The following is a 13,461-nucleotide window of genomic DNA, read 5'->3' as shown; positions in this document are numbered from 1 at the left end:
CACATTACACAATTTTGCATTTGATAATCTAGTCCCTGAATCTCATAGTAGCATTAATCCTCATACATCACTTTCACCTAATCTATTAGTTCCAATGCATCATCATGAGCTTGACATATCTGAATGTCTACCTGCATCCGTAAAGTCGAAATTCACCATTCATTAGTGCTGATGCATCTGAGACACCTCAGGTTATTAAGAAATCTACAAAAGATAGAAAGCGTCCTGCATATTTAGCGGATTATTATTGCATGCCTACTGTGTCAGTGGATTCATACAACAATTGTTCCTCAAATTCAGGTCTTAACTCACATGATTCTCATCAGTTTTTCTTTGAAAATTTTGAAAACATGCTACATGAGCAAACAACAAATATTTTTTATCAGTCCACAATTATGTTTTTTGAGTCAACATCACCTTTTTCCCTTCTTCACATTGATGCTTCTACTATTTTATCTACCACACACACTTCTCAACCTAAACACAAAGAGTCAAAATGCCATACTGAGGCTATTTGTGATCCTAGTTGGCAAGAGGCTATTAATTATGAATTGACTGCTCTAAGAGAAAATAGAACTTGGACTCTTACCAAACTTCCTAATGGGAAAAAAACTGTGGAATGCAAATGGGTCTTTAGGCTAAAATTGAAGCCTGATAGTTTGGTTGATCGTCACAAGGCCAGGCTGGTTGCTCAGGGATTTATCTAAACTGCTGGGGTAGATTATTTCGAGACATATAGTCCTGTGGTTAAGATGAACACCTTCCAAATTCTCATGTCTATTGCTGCAATGAGGGGTTGGTTCGTCCATCAATTGGACGTCATCACAGCTTTTTTGCATGGTGACTTAGATGAGGAAGTATATATGTGCCCACCACAAGGACTCGCTCTGTCCTCACTAGACTTGGTTTGCAAATTAGATCGTTTCCTTTATGGCTTGAAACAAGCCAGCAGACAATGGAACACCAAATTGTGCACCACTCTGCTTAGTGCTGGATATTCTCAATCAAGACATGATTATAGTCTTTTCACCAAGTCATCTAATGGCAGATTCACCGCTATTTTAGTGTATATAAATGATTTAATATTGATTGGAGACGATTTGAATGAAATTATCTTCTTCAAACAGCACCTGCATGACCTCTTCAAAATCAAGGACATTGAGGAGTTATAATATTTTTTTGGGTTAGAGGTAGCTCACAGCAAGAGGGGGATTGCAATTTGTCAAAGGAAGTATTGCATCGACCTCCTCAAAGATTACGGGTTAATGGAAGGTAAGGAAGTGTCAACTACAATGGATTATACCATCAAACTGACAAAAAGTACCGTAACTCCTCTAAGCTCAATAGCAGAGTATAGAAGACTAGTTGAAAGATTGTTATATCTAACCAATACAAGACCAGATATAGGGTATGCAGTTGAAAGACTAAGCCAATTTTTGAACTGTGCTACTGACAAGCACTTTGAAGCAGCCATAAGGGTACTCAAATATCTCAAGAATGAGCCAGCATTAGGATTGATGTTCTCATCTCAAATAGATTTAGAGCCTACTGATTTCTCGGACAGCGACTGGGGTACATGCTCAGACACTAGAAGATCTATATCGGACTATTGTTTCTTCATAGGAACATTTATTGTATCATGGAAAAGTAAGAAGCAAAATACAGTAGCAGTGTCATCGTGTGAAGCAGAATACAGGGCCCTTGCCATGGCTACTAAAAAAGTACAGTAGATTACTTACATTCTAGAAGACTTGCAAGTGAAGTTGGACAAACTGATTGCAGTGTACTGTGACAGCCAATCAGCACTGCACATTGTGGCCAATATGATGTTTCATGAGAGAACTAAGCACATAGATATGGATTATCATGTAGTGAGGGATAAATGGAAAGAACAAGTAATCAAGTTGCTGCCAATCACCACAACTAATCAAACAGCTGATGTGCTAACTAAGACATTGGCTCCCCTAATGTTTCAGAAATGTTGCAGCAAACTCAAAATGGTGAATGCCACCGATTTTGGTTTGAGAGGGGGTGTTACCTGAACTAATTAGTCATGTATAATAGTAATTAGTTAGGAAGTGCTGATTTGGACAAATTTTATTAGTAAGTGATCAGCAAATTAATTTGTTAGAATACCAATTAAATAATTAGTTGTGCAACTTAGTTTAGAAGCTATTATATATAGATGAAAATGTAATATTGGAAGTAATTTTTGTTATCAGAATGTGAAAGTGCAAGAGTGATGGAGTTGTGACAGTTGTACATACTCTTCTCTATATCAAGTTTCGTGAGGTTTTTCCCTTCCATTGAACTCACCAATTTTAACATTAAGAGAGTAGAAGAGAACTACTGTTTAAAATAGAATTACATGTTTCGTACATATAAAAAATTATTTATTAAATAAATTATTAGTATAAAATATATGTTAAAATATTAAATAAATAAATAATATATATTTATATATTAAAAATTATTTATTAAATAAATTATTAGTATAAAATATATATTAAAATATAAAATATATTAAAAAAATTAAATAATATATATTATATACAAGTAATAATAACTAATTTAGTTATTGATTTTTAATATATACATAATATTTTTGTTAAAAAATAAGAAAATAAAAAAAAGGAAGAAAAGAAGAAATGAAAGCCAAAAATGGTGAAACAGCAACAAATGGGATGGTGTACACCATTTATTTGGTTAGCTACTTAGGTGTACCGTGTATGGCAGCCAAACACTTAATTATTAACACGTTAGATTGTTAACTTTTTTGTTTAGAAAATATTTATTTTCCTCCAAGGACACTTTATTATTAATATAAGTTTTTTTTTTTAAAATGCATTCTAAAATATATTACAAATTTTAATTATTTAACTTCTTTTATAAAAGTTTCTCTCGTAAACATTTTAATAAATGCCTTATGTTTTTAGTTTTTAGAATATGCTTGTTCACAAGGCTTTTGATTTAAACTTAAAAAGTTTGAATATTTTATCTTTAATATTCTCTCAAAATAATCTCAAAAGAGCAGTCACAAAAAAACGCCACAAGTCACCCAAAAAAAAAAATCTCAAAAGAGCCTTCGCTATCTTCTTTTATAACTATGCGATTATTTTTTTAAATAATTTTCAAAAAATATTTAATTATTTGAATCAAATGAAAGCTAAGGTACAATAGAATACCTTTTTTTTAAATATATATTTAATATTTTTTTTACTTTTTTAAAATTTATTTGTTGTTAACATTTTTGGAATTATTTTTATGAGGTACGTAAACTTTCACTTACCATTTTAGTAGGTTATTCTTAATTTTAAGTTTTTAACTATCACTTTTTAAAAAATATATATATATATATATTCATAGTTTATGGTTTAAAATATATATTATATTATAATTATTATAAAAAAAAAAGATTTCATTTCTTACCTTTGTACACATTAGCATTAGTACTAAATTGTCTCGTATCATGCACACTTATTTATATCAACATTTCATAAACTCTTCCATATTACTAAACTAACATGATTCTTAACCACGTTGGCGCCGGATTTCGTTACCTCGACCCGGGTCGACCCGATCCTAATGACGGGATCCGAGTCTTTCTTCCGCATTTCTACCGCCGAAGAGTATCTCTGCCGTGTCCGGCAGCGTTCCACGGCGTGCATTTGGAGAGCAAATGCGAGAAGCGAAGGTCGATATGCACCGCCGACGAGCTCCACCGCGTCCCTGTTTCCAACTCCGGTTGGAATCTCGCTCTGTGGCGCTACCTTCCTTCACCAAAGGTGCTTCTTTCTTTCATTCGCTTCGTCAAGTCTCCAACTTCAAGTATTTTACTGATACCCTTTTTCCAGTTCAATGATTCGCCATCTGGGTTTCTTTGAATTCCTTCGTTTGTATCGAAAACGCAACAAAAAAATTACTAAAAAAAAAACTCCATTTTTAGTAAGTTTGAACGTTAGTTTCTCCAAGTTCCAAGGTAGTTTTGTTATAGAATGTTTAAATTTTAGTTTGCATTATGCGAGCTAAATTTCAATTTGATAAGATCACGTTCTGCCTACTTGAATTTTAGTTCAAATCAGAGTTATAGTTTCAGTAGAAGTTGCAAGAAAAAAAGGTTAAATTTTCAGTTAGTTACACCTAACCTGTTTTGCATGTGTTTAGAACTTTAGATAAAGGTATGAGCTGTTAAACACTTAAACTTGTTGCTATTTTTTTTTTTTTGGCAGGCACCGATGAGGAATCACCCGCTTCTGTTGTTGTCAGGGGTTGCAACCAATGCTATTGGCTATGATCTCTCTCCTGATGTGAGTTTGTATTTTCCATTCAAAAGCATTTATAATTGATAACATTACTTTCATGGTTTTAGTTCATAAGATTTTTAGTGCAAGTTGTTCCTTGGAAGGGAAGTCATAAATTTTGTTACTTATGACAATAGTTTACTATTGGATCAGTGTTTTCCTGTAAAGAAGTGTGTACTATGAAAATTAGCCACGAAATATCATGTCGCCGACAAAATTACTCATGAATTTTTATTTTTCCATGGATAATTTTGTTAGTGACATATCTTTCGTAGGTAATTTTGGTTCACTATATAAAGAAGGTCTGCTAAGAGCATTTTGTGTTGTGTTTAGTCTTCATTTGCGCGATACATGTCGGCACAAGGATTCGATACATGGACTCTTGAGGTTAGAGGTGCTGGGTTGAGCACACATGGAGATAACTTGGAAGAAGATCCTGCAATTAGTGGCGGTAAAAACAGTGCTTCTTCTTCAAGAACATTGGGATTTAGTAACCTGGGTGCCTCTCTTGATACAGAAGGTACTCAATTGGAAAGGGGAGAGCCAGAGGTTGTAGCTAAATTTGAAGAATTACGGCAAACAACTAACTTGATGGATATTTTTCCAAGAATATTTGACAGACTTAAAGATATTCTTGAAGGCCAACAACTTTTAAACTATCGAGAGCGTTTTACTGCCAATCTAGAAGAATTTCAGAAGCAAGTTAAACTCGTTGCCAAGCACGAATGGGACTTCGACCATTATCTAGAAGAGGATGTACCTGCTGCGGTGAGGTGACGTTCCTTTGTAATACATCATTTCTAATTTGGCAATAGCTTAACATTATCTCTTATCTCCTTTCCAGTTCTTTGGTGAAATCTTGATATTTGTTCCATTAGTTGTGTTGTGTATAACAACTTTAGGCTATCTTATTTAACATATTTTCTCAATCATCAGTTTCATACTTCCTTAATTTATTAGATGGAGTACATAAAGGCTCAATGCCAACCAAGAGATGGAAAATTACTGGCAATCGGTCACTCGATGGGGGGCATTTTGTTGTATGCAATGCTATCACGTAGTGGTAAGTCCCACTTGTTTGTTGTCATATTTCTTTTGCTACTTCAGTAACTTTGAATTCATTACTTCATTGACAGATTGATCAAAACTTGTATTCAATTGCATTTTGGGGAAGTCTTATTTATTCTTGTGTGTTAATGGAGCACCTAAACTATAAAATAACATTTCAGAATAGAATGTGGTAGGATCCACATTTGAATATGAAAATGCCATTTTATGATTGTGTTAAGTACCCAAGTGGAGAAAACAAGAAGAGTGAGAGAAAAGAGGCAGTTAGGCTAATTAGAGAAGAGAGTAGAAGATAGCTCCGTTGCCTTTTATTTATAGCAGAAGCAGAAGAATGAAAGAAAAGAGGATTGAAAATGAAAATAGAGTGGGACTAGCTGATATAAAAAATAGGACATCTAGGGATAAATTCTGTTTTAGGAGAGACGATTGAGATTTGAGAATTTGTTTAAGAGGGATGAAGGGAATCAATAGGAAAACAGAAAAGATTTGTGCTGGGCAGAACCTTAGGAGAGTGGTATCCTCTCTAATGCTAACTTGTTCTGTACCTTTCAGCATTTTGTTTATCAATTAATACATCAGAGACTGGGAGGTAATCACCTTAATATCTTCCTGCTCCTCTGATTGTTATACACTCTCTCTTCTACTGTGTCTTCTATAATTCTATTCTTACACTTCTTTTTCTTACTCTCTTGCTACTGCCTAGTCTTACAATTGATATCAAAGAATAGGTTGTTGGCGGCACGGAAAGAGCTACCTATAGGCTGAATTAAGATAAATACCGAATATTGATAGCCCATAGCCAAGTGGCTACTGTTGGGTCAATGTCTATAGAGTGAAGCCGCTGTGGACATCGACTCTCTAGGGCTGGTGTACTGTTAGGGACTTGGGTATTACAGGGTGCCAAAAGTCCTACGTTGAGTATTATGAAATGCTTGATGTTGTATTTAAAGAGAGTGATTTTTTCCCTTTAATAACTAAATTGAACTTGAGCATCTATTTTTATGCTCATCCCTTTTATAAACAGATGTGTAGCTCATTAATTTCATGAATCTCTAATCTTTTATTTATTTATTTATTTATTTTTGCTATAAACAACTATGTAGAGGAGAGTTGATGATGTAAAAAATATATCCTGGCATGATGTTTATCCTCCTCTTTTATCCTCTGAGGAATTTGCTGGGCACTAGTCTGTTTATGTGTTAAACGACATTTCTTCTTATTTGCTACATAAATTGTATGTCAGGTTTTGATGGACAGGATCCTAGGTTGGCATCGGTTGTTACTTTGGCATCATCGCTCGACTATACACCTTCAAGATCATCTCTCAAGTTGCTTTTACCGCTGGCAAGTGATCAATTATACTGATTGTGTTGACAACACATTTTTAGTTTTTTGTCTTTTATTTTATTTTTACCATTTTCTTCTTTTCAAGTTAAGTGTGATGTCTACGAATCGAAAACTGAAGAGACTGTTTCGTTGTTCACAGGCAGAGCCTGCTCAGGCTTTAAATGTTCCTGTTATCCCAGTTGGACCATTGATGGCTACTGCTTATCCATTTGCAAACTTTCCACCATATATGTTATCTTGGCTAAAGTCTCAGATTTCAGCTCAGGACATGATGAATCAAAAGCTGTTTGACAGGCTTGTTTTAAACAACTTCTGTAAGTTCCAGTTTCATTTTTTTCCCCCTCTAACATTGTTTTTCAACTTTGTTACATGTCTTTCAGCATAATATATATGCATAGTTTTACGAAAGAATTTCATATGCAACTCTGCATAGTATGGCATCCAGGACATGGATCGAGAAGTCAATTATTGCATATTATATCTAACATGAATAACAGACTTGACACACACCCAAATTTTTCATGGAATCTAGACGCGTTTTATTGATTTGTTCCATTTGTTCAATCCTAACTTACCATATATTGCAGTCTCATAAGTTCTTGTCATTTGGTCCATACATTGAAAAGCAGTATAGCACCAGTTTCTTAGCTTAGATTATATAAATGTTATGCCTTGCATGCTTCGTTTCGTGTTTGTCAACTCCTTAAATACTATTATTAATTCATGCTCTTGCAAAACTTTTCTCTTCTCAACATTGTATGGTTTCAAAATTGACAACCTGAAAATGTTTGACAGGTACCGTGCCTTCTAAGCTTCTCTTGCAATTAACCACTGCCTTCCAGAAAGGCGGTTTACGCGATCGCAATGGAACTTTCTATTACAAGGACCACCTAGGCAAAAGCAAGGTTCCTGTTTTAGCAGTTGCTGGTGACCAAGACCTAATTTGCCCTCCTGAAGCTGTATATGGTATTAGATTGAACTATCCAATCCATTAAAGCTTAACTCTGAAGCCAAAACAAATTTCATTTATAGTATATTCATAAGTATAATCATACATGCAGATACCGCGAAGCTCTTTCCAAAGGATTTGGTTACATACAAAGTCTTTGGGGAGCCTGGAGGACCACATTATGGCCACTACGACTTAGTCGGTAGCCATTTGGTACGGTAGTTTCAAATATTTTCTGCTTATATATATATATATATGTGTGTGTGTGTGTGTTGTGTATTTTAATTGCCTCATTTAGTAACTGTTTTAGGACACAAAATACAGAAACTTTGAGATAATAGAGACAGAAAAAATATGTTCCCCGGTCCTCATATTTTGGACGGACAAATGAATCAGAAAATTTGTTGAGAGACAGACATTTTGCACAAATAAGTGTCTTTGTGATATGTATTAGCAAAACCTTATACATAGAATAACAATTTGGGATTTTATTCAATATAGGGTTTTACCTAACTTTATCATTGCCTACCCTCCAATTGCAGGTATATCCATGTATAACTGAATTTCTCATTCAACATGACATGCCTTAGTACAGTGCTCTTACCAAATGGTAATACCTATACCTCATTCTTTTGTACATCAAGAATACTGAGTAGATGAAGCTATAGAGAACACCCTTTTCAAGGTCCTGCCAATGCATAAGCATGACTTGTGCTACTGCATAAGTTACTATGTGTAGTCAAAGGATAGGTACACGTCAAGTTATAGATGTCTGCAAAAGTTTGGACAGAATTCTGGGATTATTGTGTGTATATATATATAGATATTTGCTTTTATGGTCTTTATGATATATAAGACATTTTCATGATATAAAAAGAAAATTTACATTTATTTATTATATTAATACCAAAAAAGAGAGAATAAATCTTTAAATTAGTTCTATGGAATATTTTCAATGGTCACATTGATGATTATTAGTCTCATGATCCCGGCAATTACAGAACTATAAGGGTACTTTTGGTTGGAAGATAAATGCAGAGTGAAATTCTCTGACAAGGTTAATTTCCGGTTTAGTTCTAATAACTATGTATGTATGTATGTATGTGAGTCTATATACAGAATCGGCCAAACCACGGTTCGCAGGTTTTTTGGTTGAACTGGCCGATCTGATCCTATTCTGATAACACTGTATACGAGTGTTTAAAGAAAAATATTTGGTAGTGTCTCTATATTAATTTTAATAGGAAAGTAGAAAATTCACATGATATGAAAAAAGTATTATCCAATCATGTGACTATAAGAAAAATGACACATTTTTCAACTCCTCACAGAGAGAAAGTCATAAGTCTTAAAATATGCAAAGAAGATTGAAAAGCAAAAGAATGAATATTCTAGTTGCTTATAATGCATATAAAAAACTATACACGAAATTAAGATGGAAAAAAAAAAAAAGAAAATTCAGAATTGTGCCACTCCGTGTCGAACTACAACTTCTTGCTTACAAACAGGACAGAAGTTCTTATGGACAAGCCATTGTTTTATACACTGAAAGTGATACTTGTGTTCACAAGTTAGCCTCCCAATTTCATCATCAGCCTCATACTCCTCCTGAACATATAACAAACACACGTGAACATGATACTAAATAATTTAACAAGCAGATTGTATTAAAAGGCTAAAATTCAATTCATATACTCCTTGTTTTGTTAATGTCCAATCATGAATTTAGGATGAGGACATATTTGGAAAACGGTTGCTGAAAATATTGTCTATATCCCAAAATTAGTGTTCCACCTCTTAATGCATGGGTCTTTCTGTGCCTAGAAAAGGCAATGGGTCTCCATGGGGCATCTATGCCCCCGCCCCCACCCCATCTCTAGTTAGTAAAATGTCATCTGTCTCTGTCTCCGTCCCATTTCTGCCACAGGTTCCGTTTATTTCTCTCCGTGGGGAAGATACCCGCGGATAATTAGATATTATTAATTTGTCCAATGTGTACAATGGAGGTTTAGAGAGTATTAGAAATATAACCATTAGTTGTACCTTTCTCTAACAGTAGAAGCTTTTGGGATGAGTGGTATCATGACATGGTATTAGAGCTTTAGATTCGAAAGGTCAAGAGTTTGATCCTTGGTGAACCCCAAAAATTAGTTTAAGCTCTTGGGATGAATGGTTTCATGATTTGAGATGTTTATTATCTTAGTACTCGGATGGTTATTTTGAATAGTATGGGTGATATTCATTTTGTAACTCAATAGCCTATTGTACACATTACCCATATATATATATATATATATATATATATATATATATATATATATATATATATATATATATAAGTAAATCTTCTTTTGCGAAATTTCGTAAGTCCCGTGGGATGGGTACCTCAATCCCTACTCTCATCCCCATTTATTCGGGAGACAGTCCCGTTCTCGTAGGGATTTTGTGATCCCCTTTTAGTCATTTTGTGATCCCCTTTTAGTCATTCCATCGTGGGTGCAAGTTCATTGAAAATTTGTGCCTATCCTTTCGTGTCCATTGAAAATTTGTAGCTCACCAAACCAAAATGGTGGACACTACTGCATCAATGTCTCTCGTGGACATGAACAGCAACCAAATGCTATCATAGATTGCGTTTGGTTAGTATCTATGAGCACAATATATATGGAATTGGGTAGGACATAAATATATTTTGCTCACAACGAGAGAAAAAACATAGATATTAATGTTCTATTTTTAGTGTCTCTATCTCAGTGTTCTGTGTCATCTTGTCTATCATTCCAAACACAATTATTAAAATAAATATGAAATTTTAATTTAAAAAAAACTTACCTGACAAATGCTGCACTTTTTGTCTATTTGATGCTTTGAATGATTATTTGAAATTACATGCTTAATCTTCCTTATGTTGTGTCCCATCTCATCTTCTTTAAGTCCAGTGTTCACATGGCCAATTCTCTCACCCAACTCAAGCAATTGCTGCCAAACAAAGGCACAATCTTAAACAAGCATAATATGCTTTTCCAGATAGTGTATGTAATAAAAGAATTAAACAATGATAGACAAACCAGAAATCTAGACAATCATTAGATGCAACTCCAGATAGTATAATAAAAGAGCGAAATGTCAATTAGATCCTCGAGGATTTCGACCTCACACTAATTAGTCATTGAAGAAAAAAAGTACCAATTCTTCCACGATAGCAAACAGTAGATATGTATGTCTTTCCGTCAATGAATAATACAAAATGAAATAGAATTGTTCATATATTTCGTTATCTACAGTAGTGCGTGTCCTGTTGTTGTCACATGAGCATTTCCATGTGTATTATTTTTTAAATTAACCTTTATCAATTACTTTCTATTTGTTATAAATCCTATTCAAACAGGTGAAATTTTACTCCAAAAGTTGTTATTTACATAACGATCTTTCATAAATACACATTAGAGTTGTAAACGATACATATAAGCACCACTATTAAGTTTTACATGATAAATTAATAGAAGGACATCACGTCGTAAAAGACTAGATTGGTACTTTTTTTTTCTTCAGGGACTAACTAGTCCAAAATCAAGATCTTCAAGAATCTAATTGGCACTTTACTCATAATAAAAAAAATACTCAAGTCAAGGATATAAAATATTGTTACAACCTAAAGAATAATAGAGAGAGCTTAAATATAGAAAGAACCCACCTCATATGACATATTATCAACATCAAGTCTCCAGTCTCTAAATTGGTCATGTGAATTTAATCTTCCACCCATTAATAGTCTTCCTTGAAGTATCATTATCTTTCAAAGTGTCATAAGAAAAATAAATGGTCTTAGCACATACATAGTCATGACATGATAATAGAGTTTTTCAATTTTTCATGCCAATTTCAAAGAACCAAATAGTTATGGTAACAAACAAATGGACAAGATTTTGTTCTCGTCTCTAATTCAGAAAGGATTTAATGATTTGATCATTTATGTGTTTAAGTTAAAAGAGCCTCACTTGAATAAAATGAGGCATGTTAATTCTGAATCCAATTAAGATTAATTATGATACATGCTTTACAGTTATGATCAACCAATTTTCACAAGAAAGAGTATGTGCCAACCTCAGCAAGACCATCAGAGGAGGGATGCGGAACGTGGCGATAGTATCTACCGGCAGCGAAAGACTCCGATCCAGGGCGTGTCACGAAAATGCCTTGATCATCATCCAAGAAAGAGAAGCCTGTGTTCATGGTGCGTCTTCCCAAATAAGGCGGAGGACGCTGCCAAATAGCAATAGCAGATTTGGAACATGTAATGCACACAATGCAATAAAACCAGAACAAGTCTAAAAGCAAGTGATTCAGATTCAATTCAGTGACTGGATACTTTATACAAGTCTTTGATCAATTAAGCACTCAAGAACTGTCATTGAGTTGAGGAAGAGAAGAGGCTTCAATTCATAACAATTATATGAAAATGAAAATGCAGTGTCTGAAGAGAAAACAACATAAATGAATCAATTAAATAAATAAAAAAGAAAACAGTAAGAATTGAAGTAGAAGAATGATGATGGGGAAAGAAGAATACCTCTTCCCTATGTATTGCTCTCTCAACAGCATCAAGGTTCCTTCTTGAAGAAGCATTCTTCCTTGCCACCACACAATCCACAGAAGCAGAAGCATGATCTGATGCAAATCCAATTCCAGGGCCACACCATACATCCTGAAAAGAAGAAGAAGAAGAAGCATGTTTATGGTGACATGTTATGCTGCTTTTTTCAGTGTTCCTCCTTCTGCACTTGTTGTTCTTCCTAGTGTTCTTCCAATCAGCAGAGGATCGAATCACAGCAGGAACTGAGACTACTTGTGATGATGCAGAAGCAGCAGTGCAACCAAGTCCCCTGAATGTACTCTTGTTCTTGTTTGTGGCGGTTTCATTGGAGAAAGAGGAGAGGATGAGAGAAGATATGGTGGATTTGCAGCTTGTGGTTTGGGTCATGGAAGGGACTTGCTGCTGCCTCAACTTGTTCCTCTCTCTTCTCCATTTCATATCTTGTTCTGTTACAACAGCCATCAGAGAAAGAGAGAGGTTGTGATGTTTCTGCAACTGAGAGGGAATAGAACTTGCTTGCCTTCTAAAATTCTATTATTGGATCCAACTCCCATATTATATTCTTGTAATATTTTTTTTTCACCGAAGATAGGGAGACTCGAACCGACGACTTTTTAAGTCAGTATGAAAAGATTATATCATTTGAGCTATAACTCATTGACTTTATTCTTGTAATATTAAAGTTACTATTTTTATGGAGTTTAATATAGTATGTATTACTATTGTAACAAATTTTGTATAAATCTACGTCAAAATTAGCTACTAATATAAAATATATATTAAAATACAAAATATATATTGAAAATAAATTAAACATATGTATTCATATACAAATATATAGTAGTTAATTTTGGTTTATTAATAATATTTTTGTATATATATTAAAAGAGTTTAATTTTAATATACTGATAGCATAAAATATTTTACAACTTCTATTTATTTAGATAATTATTCACGCGGTTAATTTAAAAAATATATTTTTATTGACCTGTCATTATATAATTAAATGCAAGTATAAAATTATTTTACAGATATAAAAATTGTATCAAAATTAAATTGGTATTTGAATACAGGAGGTTATATTAAAAGTCAGAATCAGAAAACCATTGATTTAGTTTTGGTCTTAGTATTAAATTTATGGAGAGTGAATGAATAATAATCAACTGTGGAGTTTGTTTTCTCGTGAAGGTGTTAGGTAAAGT

General features: G+C 33.8%; 3 protein-coding genes across 3 annotated transcripts; 2 read left to right on the top strand and 1 right to left on the bottom strand.

Moving 5' to 3' along the window:
* Positions 1-1,265: 1,265 nt before the first annotated feature.
* Positions 1,266-2,042, top strand: LOC140173255 (secreted RxLR effector protein 161-like). Its single transcript, XM_072196060.1, has 3 exons — positions 1,266-1,726; positions 1,796-1,895; positions 1,977-2,042. Exons 1-3 carry the CDS (start codon positions 1,266-1,268, stop codon positions 2,040-2,042), a joined length of 627 nt encoding a protein of 208 aa, XP_072052161.1.
* Positions 2,043-3,464: 1,422 nt separating this feature from the next.
* On the top strand, positions 3,465-8,563 carry LOC112802273 (uncharacterized). Its single transcript, XM_072237627.1, has 9 exons — positions 3,465-3,785; positions 4,230-4,307; positions 4,635-5,069; positions 5,262-5,364; positions 6,613-6,717; positions 6,860-7,030; positions 7,512-7,682; positions 7,778-7,878; positions 8,208-8,563. The coding sequence occupies exons 1-9, from the start codon at positions 3,525-3,527 to the stop codon at positions 8,253-8,255; spliced, it is 1,473 nt and encodes a 490-aa protein (XP_072093728.1). The 5' UTR covers positions 3,465-3,524; the 3' UTR covers positions 8,256-8,563.
* A 369-nt stretch (positions 8,564-8,932) lies between these two features.
* LOC112802274 (uncharacterized) lies at positions 8,933-12,899 on the bottom strand. The gene is made up of 5 exons (XM_025845392.3): positions 12,236-12,899; positions 11,770-11,928; positions 11,360-11,458; positions 10,498-10,644; positions 8,933-9,273 (listed from the first exon to the last, which is right to left on the bottom strand). Exons 1-5 carry the CDS (start codon positions 12,719-12,721, stop codon positions 9,124-9,126), a joined length of 1,041 nt encoding a protein of 346 aa, XP_025701177.1. The 5' UTR covers positions 12,722-12,899; the 3' UTR covers positions 8,933-9,123.
* Between the last annotated feature and the right edge of the window lie 562 nt (positions 12,900-13,461).

Source organism: Arachis hypogaea, chromosome 5, assembly GCF_003086295.3.
Source record: "Arachis hypogaea cultivar Tifrunner chromosome 5, arahy.Tifrunner.gnm2.J5K5, whole genome shotgun sequence".
NCBI classification, from domain to species: Eukaryota; Viridiplantae; Streptophyta; class Magnoliopsida; order Fabales; family Fabaceae; genus Arachis; species Arachis hypogaea.
The sequence above is the reverse complement of the archived record's forward strand: the minus strand, read 5'-3'. Positions and strand labels throughout refer to the sequence as shown.